Source organism: Curcuma longa, chromosome 11 (genome assembly GCF_044706935.1).
Source record: "Curcuma longa cultivar G26 ecotype Majalengka, Jawa Barat chromosome 11, ITB_CL_G26_1.1, whole genome shotgun sequence".
NCBI lineage: Eukaryota > Viridiplantae > Streptophyta > Magnoliopsida > Zingiberales > Zingiberaceae > Curcuma > Curcuma longa.
Window position 1 is genome coordinate 24,553,875 of NC_133871.1, and position 17,837 is coordinate 24,571,711.

Below are 17,837 nucleotides of genomic sequence, written 5' to 3' on the forward strand. Positions count from 1 at the left end.
TCATGGAAAAAGGAGATGATTTTGTTCATCGAAGAAGGATGACATGAGAATATTCTTCGATGGTAATTAAAAGGTGATATGGTGAGCTAGGTTCAAATGGTGGCATGGCAAAATTAGACAGTGAAGTGAAACAGTACACGACAACATCAAAAAAGAAAGGAATATATATGAAGTGCCCTTTAATAAAATAAAATACCACAAAATAGACCCGGTCCCTAGCTAGCTCTCAATCAGCACAAATTGAATGGAGTGCACTGGGACCAATCTTGATAATTCTTTGCACCATCAAATTAAAGCTCCAACTCTTTTATAAAGTACTCATAAAGATTGATAGATAATCTCTAAAATATATGCTATCTATATATCGATAATTTTGAATTAAACATGACCGTCTTATTCAGTCAAAAATTGTATTATTTTTTGAAGGACCTGAATTGTTCCTCTAAGTGTTTTTTTTTATTGTAATTAAATAATTGAAATGAGTGTTTTTTCTAAAATAAAAATAATTGACTTCGCTAGCTGCAACACTTCTAAAGAATGTTTTAATTGAAAAGTTTAATTTTGAATTAAAATGATCATTATAATTAATATCTTAAATATTTTTATATTACTTCGACTGATTCTCACGAATTCTCTATTATAATATATTTTGGACTTTCCAATTGCAAACAATAATATTTTAGCAGTCAAATTCATATCAAACTTATTAAAATCACTTCAACACAGTCAAATTCATCATAAAAATATTTAAAATAACATAACAACTAATTAATGACGGCTATAATAATAGCAACTGCTATAATATAATAACTACCATACGCACTTAATTACTTGATTACTATTTTAGTTCCTGGGATATATAGCTGAATTGGTTATGACTAAATATATTTATTGAAATGGATAAGAATCGAATCTCAATGAAGCTGAGACAATATCTTTTCCGTTGTAGCCAACTGCAGTTTCTCATTTACCTGTCACAAATGATTGTCTGAATAGAATTGGATGGACTAGTTGAAGTAATAATCAATTAATTGACTTATTGTAATAATCATTAATGACTAAGTAATTGTTGTTATAGAAATTTTATAATGAATTTGATGAAATTGTAAAAAATTAAATATAAAAACATTATATATATATATATATATTTTTGATTGAATTAATTTATTTTTTATAATTTGTAATAGCTAATTCATAATTACTATAAAATAAAATAAGAATATTTTTATATGATATAAAAACATTCTTTTATTTATTTATTATTTTTTAAATTACTGATAATTAAAAATATTCTTTTAAATTTTACCCAATATATATACAATATAAATTCAAGCAATGCAATGAGTTAATCCTAATAATTCAGTCTTTCATATCGGTTAAATATTTGCCTTATATGGAAATATTAAACAATAATTGGTTGTTTTGCTGTGGTGCATTCCTTTTTAGAACAGCTAAAAAATTTCCCGAAACGAATATTCTCGGCTAGATTCCACAATAACAAAATTAATATTAAAGGTTTTGACCTTATGCAAATATAAATAATAATAATAAATTCATAATCAGGAACTCCTTTATATTTAATTACCAAAAATATCAACGAATCGTGAAATTTAATTTATATTATTTTCAGCATCATCTTTAAATTTAATTATCTTTCATTTGCGTCCAATATTTGCGCAGAGCGCTGACGTCATCGTCGATCATAATCGTGACCTTTGAAATTTGGATAAGCATAATCTCCTTGATTTCCTATTTTAAGCAAAATATCTCCTATTTTAAGGTTCTAGACATCCAATTCATCAGATAGTTCATAGGTTCTTCTATCGACGACTCCGAAGCTACTGACATTTCTCCACTTTTTTCCAGTTCTTTTTGAATCATCATTCGAATCAGGCAACGTAAGAACATGGAAAGGGTTTAATCGACGCTTAATTTGACTTTATTGCTCCTCTCTCTCTCTTTCTTTGTTTACGATTTGTTTGTGGATCATAACAATCCGCTGATCCCTTTCTCCAGTCTCCCTCGCTGCAATCGATGGCGCCTGCCGTTTTGCTGGAGGCGAAGCTAGGGGTCAGGGACGCTGGCCGCAGTCTCGTCTTCGCCTACTACATCACCGGCCACGGGTTCGGCCACGCCACCCGCGTCGTCGACGTAACCTCTCTACTTCTCGCAAATCGTCAATGTCGTCATTTCCCTCGTTTGTCTTTTTCCTTCGTTTGTCTACTGTTGTATTTATTGAGTTATCTGCACGAATCGTGGAGACGGCGATTTATCCGTCATTTGCACGAATCTTGGAGATGGTGGCAAGATCGAACGCGAATCAAAAACAGGTGCCAGATGCGGCGTCACTTGGCGGTTGATTGCGTTTATTGCCCGATGAACTTGGGAGACAGTGGAGGAGCTCCTGAAAGCTCGTGCGGTGCTCGGTTTTCTCGTTCTAGGGATAATTTAGTTTTGATTAAAGATTTCTAAGGTTTCGTTAGTATGGGGATCGAGGATGGACATAGCGTAGCCTCTGCATCCTTGGATCCCCTTGTCTTTGCTTATTACGCTACTGGACACGGATTTGGCCATGCTACTCGTGTTGTTGAGGTCCGGAGATCCTCGTATTCTCTTACTTCTTTGGTTTTTGATTTTTGGCCTCTGAGCTATCGGATTTCTGCAAGTTCTGTTCGTTCGTCGATCGTCCTGGACGGGTTGGAAAAGGGAGAGATTTTTTGATTGGATATGGAGCGGAATGGAGTCATTGCATTCCAGCTATGTCCTTTACAATATTCAAGATAGGATCTTTCTAGCAGAAGCCAGAAATGGAGTTGAGATGCAGGAAAAAAATTAAAAATGAACTGTGGCATGGCATTAGATTGACATTTCAATCTAAAATTAAGCTTCTTCTTTGCTTTGGGGGTTGACATGCTGAAAAATACATGGAATTAGAAGTTGTTTAATCTGAGAGGAGTTGTGTAATATTTAGAGATTTACTGGACTTCATTTTGTTTCAGCCTTAATATGATTTCCTCTTCTGTAGCACTATCTAATTTATACATATAAATAAATCTTAACAGAAAGAGTTTATGAAGGATTTTCCTCTGCTTTTCCTCTGCGTATGCTTATAGAACATCTTGTGCTGCAGGTTGTGCGGCATCTCATAGCTGCTGGGCACGTTGTTCATGTGGTAACTGGTGCTCCAGACTTTGTGTTCACAACCGAGATACAGTCACCCAATCTCCACCTAAGAAAGGTTAGTCTGAGTTAAGATACTGAAGAATCTCATAAAGATTAATATGCTCAGCAAAATATGGAACCTGCAATAAAAGTATGATGGGAGTTCTTGATTTGCAGGTTTTGTTGGATTGTGGTGCAGTGCAAGCTGATGCTTTAACTGTGGATCGTCTAGCTTCCTTGGAAAAGGTATTGGAGAATAACTGGGACATATGGTTCTTGTACCTTAATTTCATTCTGATTGACTCTGAGACATGCATATCTTGTTTTCTCTTTTTAACAATTAGTTATCAGCAACTGTATTCTTGTCATCATTTCTCTCTTGCAGTATCATGAGACGGCCGTGTTACCTCGGGCCTCAATTTTGGCAACGGAAGTGGAATGGCTGAATTTCATCAAAGCTGATCTAGTGGTACACAAATCTATTCTTTATCATTATAGCAGAACCATATAAGTATTTTTCTTGATTTCCTATCAACTATGTTCACATCTATGATAGAAAGTCGTCTTTTACTGGTGAAGTCACTATATATTGATTTACTTGGAGGGATTTTTGGTCATTTTTTGATCTAGATTATGATTGTCACTTCTTAATCTAAAGCAGGTTTCAGATGTTGTTCCTGTAGCTTGCCGTGCAGCAGCAGATGCTGGGATTCGTTCTGTTTGTGTCACCAACTTCAGGTTTCTAATACTTTTTTGTTCTTCAATTACGTTTCTTATTGCCAAAAATATTGACTCTGCAATTGTTATTTCATCCTTAACAATGAGTGCCAGGAGTGCTTTTCACATAAACAACAGACTAAATTAAAGATGAGAGAAATGGTCTGACAAAAAAAAATCAACAATCTTTAGCTTATGGAAAATTGCATATAACTAGTGTATGGTACTTTTCACTATTAGTTTGTGAGAGATAGAATCAACCAATAGAAAAAAGAACACCAAATCATAATGTCGATACTTCATAGAACTGCACAGCCGCATTGATTGGCACTCAAGATCTCCGGGTGGATTGCAATGATATTGCCACTTTGAACATATGAATTGTGTTATTCTGTTTATGTTACTACATTCATTCCTGAGACTTACATATAGCACTAGAAGAACAGTTCTGTATATATACACTTGTATATTTCCACCTATTTGAATATATAGATTGTCAATGTATATTGTACTGATTAAAACATTGAACAACTAAGTTGTAAACTATATTAATGATTCTTAAAATCTCTCTCTCTCTCTCTTTCAATATATATATATATATATATATATCATTATATTTATGAAATTGCATCTTCTTTTTTATTTCTTTGCTTTGGTTATTCATAGTATGTTATGTCTTCATAACTCTATTTTACTTTGCAGTTGGGATTTTATATATGCAGAATATGTAATGGCGACTGGCCGTCACCATCGCTCAATTGTTTGGCAGGTGTTTATTCACTATTATTGTCTGAAATTAACTAAAACTTATCTCTAACAATTCAGATGCTTGGTATTATTACTTGCTCTAGAATATTTTTTATTTCTCATTCTGTTATTTTAGTTTTTTTGTATAAGTTCTAAATTTTGTTTTCTCTTGTATGGTTTACTTAGCTGAAATATGAACTATGTAGTAACATGCTTTTTGCAAGAACCATCTTTGCATTAGCTTAAACTGTTAAACAATTCTTCCAAAACCTACCATTATTTTTTTGCAACCTCCAAGTAAATCATATTAGAAGTACCAACTGCAGTAATTCTAGTATTACTTGATAAATGAAAATAATTTTTTGATCATCCTTGTATAAACTTGAACAAATCTATTTCTAGTGGCTTACAAGATGCTGATTGAAATTGAGTGTAATTAATTTTACTCTTGACTTTCTTCATCCTTTCTGGTACTTTTGACTATATCCCTTTCAATGAACTAATTGGTCTTATCTTTATATACCTTAATAATTTATGGGATCCTAATCAAAGAATTAGAATTATGTTTTCTGTTTTATACTTCTTTAAAACCCTTTGCATGGATAATACTCATGAGAATTTGGAATTTTCTTTTCATTTCTTGTGCTTATTTTACCTTCCACTGGATGACACGTATATGCTTCTCAATACAAGAGGGTTGACAAATGCAAAAAAAGTAATTGTTTGTTAGATGTATCTGTCTTTATTGTTTCTGAATGCATGTTTCTCTATATTTGTTGTTCCAGATGCATCTAACTTGTAATTTTGGATGGATACATATGATTTTCCACACCCTATTGTCTTTATTGTCTTGTCTTTGTCCAGAACCATGTCAGTATACATGTTACTGCTTCTATTCCAATTTTAACGATATTCTATAGTGACATGTTTCGGAAGTTTATGATTCATTCGACTTGTACTAGAGATCACATGACTGTTAACTCTTTGAAATAGATACAATATGTTGGGCCTCGGCCTCTTTGTTAAAAAAAAAAAAAAAGAGTTGCAGAATTGTGAACTTTATTTTTTTATGTCATGAACCTTGATCATATGTATTCAGAATAATTAGATGGAAATTTTATGACGAATAGCTGAAGATGTCTCTGAGTTTTTTGATAGAAGATGCTAAATGCAGACTTTTGGAATTTATTGCAGATAGCAGAAGACTATTCTCATTGTGAATTGTTGCTCCGACTTCCTGGTTACTGTCCCAGTACGTAATGACCTACTATATGGATAGTGTGCTTCACTTGAATGCCATCAAAATAATAGGGAAACTTTTCCATAATTGCAGTGCCAGCATTTCGAGATGTTATTGATGTTCCTCTAGTTGTTAGGAGGCTGCATAAATCTCGCACACAGGTGCAATATTGCTAAAGAGAATTATTTCAATTGATTATTTTAGTATGTCAATTCCTTGATATTCTTGTGTATCAGATCAGGGAGGAATTAGGAATTGGAAATGATGTGAAAGTGGTAATCTTCAATTTTGGCGGTCAGGTACAGTAGTCATGTTCTTGTTTTCACTGAAACTTCTGATATTTTTTGTTTATATGGAAGCAGGAATGTAATCCATTTACTTTTAGGCTCCAGAATGACTAACTAATCTAGGCTAAGACTAGGGAATTAGACTAGGTGGATACAAGACTATGTAATTTACTCCTATTCTATCTAACACTTTGTGAATTCTCCATTTTCTCATTCAAGGTATGTTCTGTATTTGAAGGAAAGTGCTTCTGTTTGAATTTTTGGTTAACTATTTTCCATTTTAATTTAAACTTCATTAGATGTTATATACAAACTGATTGGTTATCTAATAATTAAGGCCTTCTATCTATTAATTTATCTTTTATACTTTCTGCATAGTATCAAGTTTCTAAAATCCTGAAATTTATTTTTGAGTTGGCTTTTGGATTGTGAACGTGTTTAGTAAACACCCAATACTTTTCCTCTATTTCTTTGATGCTGCGGGTTGAATTTTGATTGTAGACTTCATAAAAATATATATATGATTTTCCATGCTCATCTTTTCATTATCCTTACCATTATACTTCTTTTTCATAAGGTGGTGGGGCATTGTGGGTTTGAGCACTGGTCAATTTGGAGATAATATATACACAAAATTTGTGTAACAAATAACTGAAATAGTATCAATTACTATAAAAAAAATAATATTATCTCAGAGTAGGTATAGTTACTTGTACCTCTGATTGATCATATATTGATAGACTAAACTAAGATGTGTAACATGCTAAAAAATGACCAACAAATTTGTAAGAGAAGTTGAATTATATAGGATTGAGGATGTAAGGGGTATATCCTATATAAAGTTCAATTTCAGGATGTGGTCCGAATAGCCAATCTCATGTAGTTGAAACTCACAGTTTCTTGTTGTTGGACAGAGAGAAATCCATTGCTCATCCTTCATTTGGCTTCTTTCTCTCTTAATTTACAGAATCTCAAAGCTCTAGTTTCTTTCCATTCTCCTCCATTTTTTCTACATGCATGCATATAAGGAAACATTTGAATGTTCTTGAATATGATTTTCATAAATAATGTTAAATGTATATTATTCTCTAGAAGTATTGATATTCCTACCTTGTCTGAGATAATCATTATCCTCAATTATTAGTCATATGGTAAAAAATTATACGGTAGTTGCTAGAGTTTTATGATTCACAATTAGTATGTAAAATGAAACAATTCTCACATCAATACAAAATGACAGTAAAGGATGAAGCTAATGATGACTTCCAAGTCATGTCATGCCAAAGTCGTCTTTCATTCCTCTCTTCATTTAGCATGGTCTTCGCTTGCCTCTCTCTCTTCAATGGCATTGATGATATTAAGTCAACTGCGAGGATTGAGTTAATGATTATTCTTTAAGACAAATGCTTTTGATGATGCAACATCTTATTGCTCATTTCATTTTAATTCTTAATGAAGATATACAACAATTTTTACGTTGATACCTGCTTAATTTACAAAATTCGCAAACATATATTATATTTATATTTGAACCTATATCACTTGACTCCATATAATAGTATGGTGTGAAACAGGATATAAAAATTATTATGAACAAAGTAGAATTCTTTTCAGCATATTTATTATTTCCTATCTTCATCTGTTTGTTTATGATTGATAATTCAAAAAATCACCAAAATGATTCAATACAAACCTCAATTTGATAATCACCAAAATGGTTTGCCAATCTTTTGGTTCTTCAAAATTAGATTGTATGGCATACTCCAACTGTATTTTTTATATTTATTTGATTTTCTTTGGATATGTTTAGTGAATCACTATCGAATGCATAATGATTTCATCCATTTTTTCCAGCCAGCAGGATGGAATCTCAAGCAAGAGTGGTTACCAGATGGTTGGCTGTGTCTGGTAATGTTAATTTTGTAGTTTTAGAACTGAGATTTCACTTATTTGTGTATATTTCATATATGGATGATATTATTTCTCTAATGGTAATTCTGTTGCAGGTCTGCGGTGCCTCTGACAAGCAAGAGCTCCCTCCAAATTTTGTAAAGCTTGCAAAGGATGCCTACACACCTGATGTAATTGCCGCTTCAGATTGCATGCTTGGTAATACATATGTTATCATGTATTGAATTGCTTCTCTATGTGATTATAATTTATATATAAGCATGGTATTCATGTTTTGCTATTCTACTGTTGTAGGTAAAATCGGATATGGAACTGTCAGTGAAGCTTTGGCATACAAGCTGCCTTTTGTTTTTGTTCGCAGAGACTATTTTAATGAAGAGCCATTTCTGCGCAATATGCTTGAGGTTCTACCACTTCATCATATTTGTTATGTGGAACATGTAATTGTGTTATATTCCAAAGAGTTGATCTTATGGTCTTCCTAATTAGTATTACCAAGGTGGTGTGGAGATGATTAGAAGGGATTTGCTCACTGGGCACTGGGCTCCTTATCTTGAGCGTGCACTAACTCTGCAGCCATGCTATGATGGAGGAATTAATGGTGGTGAGGTACATCCTGTCTTCAAGTTTCACTGTTGGGCATGCATGTTATCCTTTTCCATTCACTACCACATAGTGTATTTAAGTTGACATGCTTCTTATTCATTTATAACAAATATTGTGGGTAGTGAACTGTAAGATGTGGTCTAAGAAGGAATTGGACATTTCAGTTTAATGACCACATTTCAAATTTTGCCACAGAACATACTGGGTATTTTCAGCTATGTCCTAAATGACAATGTAATATATCACTTATATTTTCTCTTTTTGATCATAAATTTCCATTTCAAAGCAAATGCTCATGTCTTATTTATTCCATTTTTTTTCTAGATGACACCATCATCCATCTGTTATCACTAATATTGCACATTGTATTGACATTTAATCTATATGCAGGTAGCAGCTAGCATACTGCAAGATACTGCTATTGGAAAAAAGTATGCTTCAGAAAAGGTATCTTTGATGAAAGGAGCAACCTATTGAATATATGTGAAAACTAAATTTCTCATTGATGTTCCTTTCTCACAAGCCTTTTAATTAATTTCTCTTAGGAAAATTATTTCTTCTTGTTTCCTTTCATTTGGTTTCATTTTTATGTCGTACAATTTTTCCCTGACAGTATCTTGAGTTTGTTAATATTAGTCTCACTATATCTTTGAATTTCTGTTTTATCCTTATCTTAAATATCTCTGTAGTTGGTAATATTGAAACTTTGTTTTAAAATGAAAACTGTGGTCCAGGAGAAAAGCCATTACCTTTGAAATGTTATTGATTCAGAGAGAACGATTTTTTGCTTGCATGTTTTTGAGCATTTTCATTATTTTATAATCTCTCTAATTTACTTTCATTCCTCTGTTCTGTTTTCTTTTAGCTTCATGTTCTGAATCTGTGTAACTTTCATCTTCGACAATTCCAGTTAAGTGGAGCTAGGCGGCTCCGTGATGCTATAGTGCTAGGATATCAACTGCAAAGAGCTCCTGGAAGAGACATTAGTATACCTGACTGGTATTCACTGGCTGAAAATGAAGTTGGGCTTCGTTCTGCGTCGGTAGACACACTAACAAATGAAAAAAGTTCAGTGCTAGAATCGTGAGTAACATTTTACCAGATTTCATATAATTTACTACGTTTATGCAAGCTGTAATCAATTGGTCGTCCAAATGAAGGCGCTTTGAAGACTTTGAGATACTTCATGGTGAATTGCATGACTTGCCCGATACAATGGCCTTTCTAAAGAGCTTATCAGGATTAAATTATGTTGCCGAACCAAGGAGTTCTGAAAAGCGTCAAATACGAGAGCGTGTTGCTGCTGCAACACTTTTTGACTGGGAGGTCAGTTTTCAAGTCTGTCTATCTTCTGTTGGTGTTTTTTGGACTGAAATAAGCTACTCTGCCTATGAAAATCTTCTACAATCTCTCCTCTTTCCTGCTTTTTTCTAAATATCAAACAAGATTCATTGTAATTCTTGTTTGCTCACATGAGAAAAGTGCTTATCTAGCTCTACCTATCATATACCTAAACTGTGTTTACTTTGATGGAAAGTCAGGGAGAGAGAAAGGCTCACAAATTACATATGGACTTTCATCATTATGAACATCTTTTATGTTACTTTCCCTCCTCCCCTGATATCTTCCATCTAAGTAAACTCACCTTTATAGACTTATGGGCTATTCATCTTTCTATCGTCCATCCATTATACTATTTTGAATTTTATTTTACATCACTCTTTACTGATAATTAGTAATTGTGCAGTTGCCTGACCTTTCTGCTTTAGTTTTTGCTCCTCTAAGGGGTGTGCCATGCATTCTTGTTCCTCAAAGGACAGTGAAATATGATATATAATTTCCTTCCATATGTTTCCTTCTGAAAGTTTTCTTCTCTTCCATATTGTGTGTCTTTCCCTATGCTTTCTCACCTCTGGGAATTTGCTTCCAGTCCCCCTTTTATATATGATTTATACAGCTGTATCAATGTGATTCACATTGGTTATAGACACACTTCAATTTTAAGTGAACTAAATTCTGCATATCAAAATTCTAAAGGTGTAAATGAGATGACTCAAGCCGAGCTTGATTATGCTCAAGCTTGCTTGGTCATTTTCTTATCTAGATTTTGCAAGTCTGATTATTAGAAATCTTATTGAGCTCAAGCTTTTTATTTACAACAACAAGAACAACAAAGCCTTATCCCACTGGCTGGGGTCGGCTAAGCTCAAACTTTTTATTTAGCTCAACTAAAACATTACTGTCCTAATTTTGTAAAATATAAATGAAACTTGCATCATTATTAACATACTATAAAATATAAATAAATTTTTTTAGTATATTCTTTTATGTATTTGAATAAAAAGTAAAGAACAGATTTAGACAGGTTCATTCATAAAATTTTTACAATCTTTGTTCATAATGGTAATGTACCTAGCTCACTATTTTCAAGTTTGTTTGTTGTAGGTAATTTATATTATAACCTCTTATCAAGCTGAGCTCCAAGCTTATTCGTGAACATCCTATTCATTTTCAAGTCCACAAAATTCAGTAGCAGCTGTTTACACAATAAACTTGCCCACATACCACAACTGTCCATGATTAAGCAATGTAGTTCTAGGCTTTCGAGACGCAAAACTTCAGAAGTTTGCAATTTTAGTCGCAAAAATCAATACTTTAGTAAAAGTTTGATTCTAGTTTAAGAATCTATTGCGCTACCGTTGCTGTGATACTGACCAGTAAACCAACCTATCCTGGATATTGAAAGAAATGAAGGGTATGCCATGCCAAGCCTATCAATTCTTACACCAACATTTGGTTGGAGCAGTAAATGCATATCTACCAAAGCAGAATGTTTAACCATGGAGAATGAAATGGCTTAGTTAGCGTTTTTAGAAAAAAAAGAATAGTTATCTGACACTCAACTCTGTACACGTACTTGGGGGTTTATCTAATCTGCATTCTTAGTTGGTTGTGTTTAAAACTTAACATGGAGTATTCTCCTCCCAATGTTATATTGGCAAGTAAATTAATCCGTGGTAAACCAAGTTCAGCTGTTCATTTCTGTGTTTTCTTGGTGCAATTTCAGGAAGAAATTTATGTTGCTAGAGCACCTGGAAGATTGGATGTTATGGGAGGAATTGCTGATTATTCTGGGAGCTTTGTTTTGCAGGTAATATATGTGGCCATTGCGGACACATGGATCTAAACACTTTTTGTTGCCCGAATAGAGATAGTCACTTGTAATTTGTTTACTGGGTGAAGCTGCATAAATTTGCATCTCTAACATTCACATTATAGAAGCAAGAGTTCTGCTGAGACACATTTGTGTTTTTGCTGAGCTGAATGCATGCTGCTGCCTGTGAAAACCCCTTCTTCAGCACACAAGTTATTAATATGTTTCTCCACAATATGCTAAAGTGAAAAAGATTGATTCATGCTTTTATGGACTATATAAACTTGATGCTTCTTATCATACCATATGTTGCTGAAATGCATGTATGTTCTTTTTTAATGAAATTACATGGCCACTATTCATGATTCCTTCATCCTAGAGAGTCATTGAACATCTCAATTATTCTAAGTGGTGGAGTAGAAACCAACTTATTGGAAAGATAACAAATGAGATGGTTTAGCTAACTGCATAATTAGCTTGTCAAGCTAGTTTACTCTATGGATGCAGCTCTGTTCTTGCTTTTTTGTTTTCTGCTTATTTCCATTTGTATGTTTGAAAATTCCTTGCACAGATGCCTATTAGAGAGGCCTGCCATGTTGCTGTTCAGAAGAGCAATCCTAACAAGCAAAAGCTCTGGAAACATGCTCAAGCACGACAGCGAGCTAAAGGACAAGGGCCTATTCCTGTTCTGCAAATTGTATGCCTCATAACCTGCTCATTTTTATTTTGTGATTTTATTTAAAATTTTATAAGCTGTCATGCATAAAATAAATGTGAAAGTACTAAAATAGAAATGTCCAATTCCTTTGTTTATAAATCGTAGTTAATAAAATTAGTAATTAAGAAATGACAAATCAGAATAGTTGGTTGGAAATGATCAATCTGGATGGAAAGAAATAACCACGTCCAATGTAACAAACAGATTACCTGAAAAAGTCTTCAACTAGCTAGATCTGTTCTGGAAGGAACATTAAGTTAATTTTCATAGATGTGTTTATTATGTCTACTGATAGAGCACCCTGATGACACAATCATTTTTATATTATCACACTTACTAATATATCAGCAGGTTGTCAGCTTACCTTTGTCTTAAAAAGACGAAGACAGACAAAAAGGATATTCTGGAACCAGAAAGCCATTTTGTTGGGACATTTACTAAAATAGTGCTACATAAAAATAAATTGTTTCCATTTTTTCTGGCACCATTTATCTGTATTGATTGACTCTTCCAATTGCCTGAATCATCAGCTTGGTATTCCTCGACCTTACTGGCTAAACTAAGAAACTAAATAATGAGGTCACAAAGGCCCAGAAAATCTGCCAAATTTCATTAATAATTATAAGCCAGTGCAGACAATAATTGATATGTCGGAACCTTATCAACTATAGATAAGTTTCATGACTGTAATGTTCTGTTATTGTCTCCGATGATATGTAGGTATCTTTTGGGTCTGAATTGAGCAATCGAGCACCAACCTTTGATATGGATCTACCAGATTTAATGGATGGTGAACAACCAATGTCGTATGAAAAAGCCAAAAAGTATTTTGCACAAGATCCATCTCAGAAGTGAGACATTCTCTTCACATGGAATTGGTTATTTGATAGCTTTTATTGCCCCACTAAAATGTTATCTTCCCAGGTGGGCTGCTTATGTCGCTGGAACTATTCTTGTCCTAATGACTGAGCTTGGATTGCGTTTTACTGAAAGTTTAAGCATACTGGTATAACTTAATACTCTTGGGATATGTGATATTATAATTCCGTATACCAGCATGATTGATATTGTATATATCATGGCTATTGGTGTGAGTTCTTTATTATTGTTATTAATCTGGGAAAAAAGTATTTCATAACAATATGCTAGTTTATAGTGATTAAAATTAATTACCACTCATTGTAAAACAATGAGTACAGGGTCTCTTAATGTGTTAATCAATTTGCCTAGGTCAATTACACTGGCAATTGGCACACGTTGCAATGAGATTCACATCTCTCATTGAGATGATGATTGGGTCCATCCGAATTATAATGATGGTCTATGTTTTTGAAGGAAAAAATGTTTGTTTTAACCACACAGCTCACTAAGACGTTTGAGCTCTAGCAAGATTTATTGCTCAACTTTTGCCTTTTTGTATCCCCCATTCCCATCCATTTCTTCTCCCCCACATGGATTTCTTGTGTATACATTGTTTCTCAACTTTATTGGGTAGGCTAATTGCCGCCTCAATTTCCCTATTTAAAAAGCATTCAATTTTCTTATTGTACATATTACTCCATGTCACCTCATCCTTGGCCTCCCGAATTTTCATTGATAAAAAATAAGAAAAACAACAAATTAAAAAATATATAACTGAGATAGCTTTGAGCAGGTGTATTGGAAATTGCTTTCAAATTCTTTGCTAAATAAAAGATTTCTATTTACTGTATTAAAAGAGAGAGATTTCTCTTTAGTCATCCTGAATGTCCTTTTGTCACTCTCTAACTTGTTCTATTTTGTTTTTTGTTTGAACTCTGCAGATCTCTTCTGCTGTCCCAGAGGGAAAAGGAGTTTCTTCTTCTGCATCAGTGGAAGTGGCAACCATGTCTGGTATTGCTGCTGCTCATGGTCAGTATTTAAACTTGATGCTGAACCACGTTGGTATTAGACTAGAATTCAAATGCTATAATGCCATTCATATTGTCCAGTCTAATTCCAGTCATGTGCACAACAACAAGCTGATCATACCAATGCATCCATCCTCCAGAAATTTCTTTTGTTTTTTTTCTAACAACAAGGCTGCCTAATTTTTCTTTCAATGAGAACATGAAATACTATATTACAGTGGTATGGTAGCTGATACATACTGGCTCTTAATTCCTTGGTTTATCAGAGCTATATTATTGTCATATCTCCCTCACCTCTACAAATTTATAGACAACAAATTTTGTATCAGCATCTCTGTATCCTGTTTGAATCATCATTGGGAATTTTATTTACTTTATGTAGGACTAAATCTTGATCCAAGGGAGCTTGCATTGCTTTGTCAAAAGGTATGGTAATATTGACATTTTCTGATGATTTTGACACCTCCTACATTTTTTTACTATAGCAAGTTAGTCTTGAGCAGGTAGAGAATCACGTAGTTGGGGCTCCTTGTGGTGTAATGGACCAAATGACATCTGCTTGTGGTGAAGCTAACAAATTGCTTGCCATGGTTTGCCAGGTTCATATTCCTAATTTTAGCTAAACAACTGTTACATATGCTTTGGGCGATACAGTATGATTCTAAATATCTTTCTCTTGCAGCCTGCAGAAGTAAAGGAATTGGTCACAATTCCAAGTCACATCCGATTTTGGGGTCTTGATTCTGGAGTCCGACACAGGTATCTATATTTTTGTTTGTCGAACCATATCTAACTATATATATCTTCAACATTCTGGAAACTACAATGTCCATTTGAACATTTTAGTTAATGATTTCTTCCATTATTTCATGCTGAAATTTTTACTCCTGCATGGCCCTGAGATTAAAACTATTCTTGAACTTCTGTTGATCTTTTTTTTTTTCCGTTCCTAACTGTGTTTGTCTTTAGTGTTGGTGGGACTGATTATGGATCAGTGAGAATAGGAACTTTTATGGGGCGGAAAATGATCAAGTCTGCAGCCTCTTTGTTGTTATCTCACTCTCTGGCTAACTTGAATTCCAATCAGCAAGTTGATGAAATTAATTCAGAAGAGTATGAAGAGCATGGAATTGACCTTCTGAAGAAAGAAGCTTCATTAGATTACTTATGTAATCTTTCAACTCATAGGTATAGTGGACACTGCATGTCCTTATTTTCAACCTTTGGAACATAGATTAACCATCTCTTCAACTTCTTCAAGGATGATAAGTAATGTTTTGGTTGAATTTTGATCCATGTATATCTTTTTCTATTCACAGATATGAAGCTGTTTATGCAAAGAAACTTCCTGAGCACATAACTGGAGAATCTTTCTTAGAAAAATATGCCGACCATAATGATACAGTAACAGTTATTGATCCCAAGCGAACTTATGCTGTTAAAGCTCCTACTAAGCATCCAATATATGAGAATTTCCGAGTTGAGGTACTTCTCTTACTAATTGAAGTACTTATTGCTGCATGTGTGTGTGTGTCACTCTCTTCTCGATTGACTTTTGTATGTGTGTGTTTTCTTAAAGTGTGGCGCTTGTTTCATTTTTATTTTCATAAAATCTTCTTTATCTTACCTAAGCTACACCTTTTGTCTTGTTTTAATTTAATTCCAACTAAATTATCATTAATTAGTGCAAAGTCAGTTTTACCTCTGATAAGTTCATCTAGTACTAATTTTTTTGGTCAAGTTTCCAAGCTTAGATAGCTGGTCAAATTTTGTAACATCTTTACCTATTTATGTATTTGCACTTCAATCCTATTTAAGTCAATTTTTAGGCACCAATTTGTAAATAACATCTTTTTTCTGTTTCTTTATTCTTGTGTCTACCCATAGGCCTTCAAAGCACTACTAACTGCCACAAATTCAGATCAACAGCTTTCATCGCTAGGTCAACTTATGTATCAGGTAAACTTAAATTCAGCACTCTTTGCTTTTATGGTATCTGCCTGCTTTTAGACCACTTAAAGAATTATTATCTCTCGTCTCAAAAGTGTTACTGAGACTTTTTAGTAGGAGATTCTCTGGGTTCAAGATGTTTGAATCTTTGTTCTATTTGAAAGAGAAAATTTATCTGTGTCCTCAGAGTTTGCTAGCTTTTCATAATATTAGGATAGGTTACATTTTACTCCTGACCTTTGCATAATGGTACCATTTTACCCCGATTTCAGCATAGACCAAGATGAGGCAAATTATAGGGTGAAATTCATTTTGCATTTGTGATTTACCTAGTTTTTTTTTTTAAAATGCATGTGGATTTATCTAGGTCAAAATGCTTCTCTTGTTTATTATTTATCTAACTGAAAAATAGCATAGTGGGTATGCAATACCATTATCTAAATTCTCTCTGTTTTTAAAATATCGTGATTTGAATGCTTTGCTTATTTTGTTACTTTTTTTTTCTTTTCGCAGTGCCATTACAGTTACAGTGACTGTGGGCTTGGTTCGGACGGCACCGAACGGATTGTGAAGCTAGTGCAAGAGATGCAGCATCGCAGAGCGTCACACGATGGAGGCATGAGTTTGTTTGGTGCAAAAATCACTGGCGGCGGCTCAGGTGGCTCGGTCTGTGTCATTGGCCGGAACTGCATCAGTAGCAGTGAAGAAATTTTAGAGGTAAGGATTCTTGTGTCGTCGTTACCTGTTCGATAGAAATAAACAGTTCAAACATCGCGTTCGATCGGAGAGACTCCAGTAACTAAACCAGGCTGTATTGGCCTCCGATTTCCAAAGGAATGAATCAACTTTTATTGATTTGGATGTTCTGTTCGTTTCAGATTCAGCAGAGATACAAAGCTGAAACCGGTTACCTGCCTATTATCTTCGAAGGCTCATCCCCAGGTGCTGGGAAGTTTGGTTACCTAAAAATCCGCTATCGATCTTCCAATTCCAGTGATTAGTGAATTAGCTAGCTCTTCATGATGCCAATCCATTTCGGCACTAATTTGGAGCTAAAATAAAGATTACTTGACACTGAAGGCAATAAATTTTTTATGTTTTTCGGATGTATATAAATTAGTCCTTGGCGCATATAAAGAACTGCTATTTTTCGAATGTGTAAAGAGCAATAAATTTCCTCTGTTAAAATTATTTTGAAGCCTAATAATTATCCGCGAACCACATCCTTGAAAAATTATAATTGGCGTATTGTAATAAAAGATTTTTTAATACCGATTAAGAATTCATTAACGTCAAAATATTTTTTAACATTTCCATTTTATCATCAAATTTGCATCAATTATTTTTTTTAAAAATAGTGCAATTTGTATCAACGAAGAAGAAATGATGCACTCGACATTGACCAGTTTTAAAATTTATTTATTTATTATTTATATCGAGTTTGTTTGCATTTGTT

The 17,837-nt window shown here is 33.8% G+C and overlaps 1 protein-coding gene across 2 annotated transcripts; it reads left to right on the forward strand.

The window, feature by feature from the left end:
• Window positions 1-2,344: 2,344 nt before the first annotated feature.
• On the forward strand, window positions 2,345-17,574 carry LOC141838498 (L-arabinokinase-like). Of its 2 annotated transcripts, XM_074726001.1 has the most exons (29): window positions 2,345-2,592; window positions 3,131-3,238; window positions 3,340-3,408; window positions 3,548-3,631; window positions 3,824-3,900; window positions 4,582-4,648; window positions 5,821-5,878; window positions 5,960-6,027; window positions 6,103-6,165; window positions 8,008-8,061; window positions 8,160-8,262; window positions 8,359-8,468; window positions 8,554-8,673; window positions 9,061-9,117; window positions 9,581-9,753; window positions 9,831-9,996; window positions 11,738-11,821; window positions 12,396-12,521; window positions 13,263-13,393; window positions 13,467-13,548; window positions 14,345-14,432; window positions 14,814-14,857; window positions 14,935-15,030; window positions 15,114-15,190; window positions 15,401-15,619; window positions 15,751-15,916; window positions 16,319-16,390; window positions 16,895-17,098; window positions 17,260-17,574. In XM_074726001.1, exons 1-29 carry the CDS (start codon window positions 2,485-2,487, stop codon window positions 17,380-17,382), a joined length of 2,997 nt encoding a protein of 998 aa, XP_074582102.1. In that variant the 5' UTR covers window positions 2,345-2,484; the 3' UTR covers window positions 17,383-17,574. The 2 variants fall into 2 exon arrangements, with proteins under 2 accessions (XP_074582102.1, XP_074582101.1); XM_074726000.1 differs by lacking the exon at window positions 2,345-2,592 and having other exon boundaries at window positions 3,115-3,238.
• The last annotated feature ends 263 nt before the right edge of the window (window positions 17,575-17,837 follow it).

What these genes read in the sequence shown, in the direction of transcription:
- LOC141838498 (XM_074726001.1), top strand. Translation starts at nt 2,485, where the DNA reads ATGGGGATCGAGGATGGACATAGCGTAGCCTCTGCATCCTTGGATCCC. An exon ending in GCACAAGATCCATCTCAGAA is followed by an intron (nt 13,394 to 13,466) that starts GTGAGACATTCT and finishes TTATCTTCCCAG; the next exon opens with GTGGGCTGCTTATGTCGCTG. An exon ending in TGCTTGCCATGGTTTGCCAG is followed by an intron (nt 15,031 to 15,113) that starts GTTCATATTCCT and finishes TTTCTCTTGCAG; the next exon opens with CCTGCAGAAGTAAAGGAATT.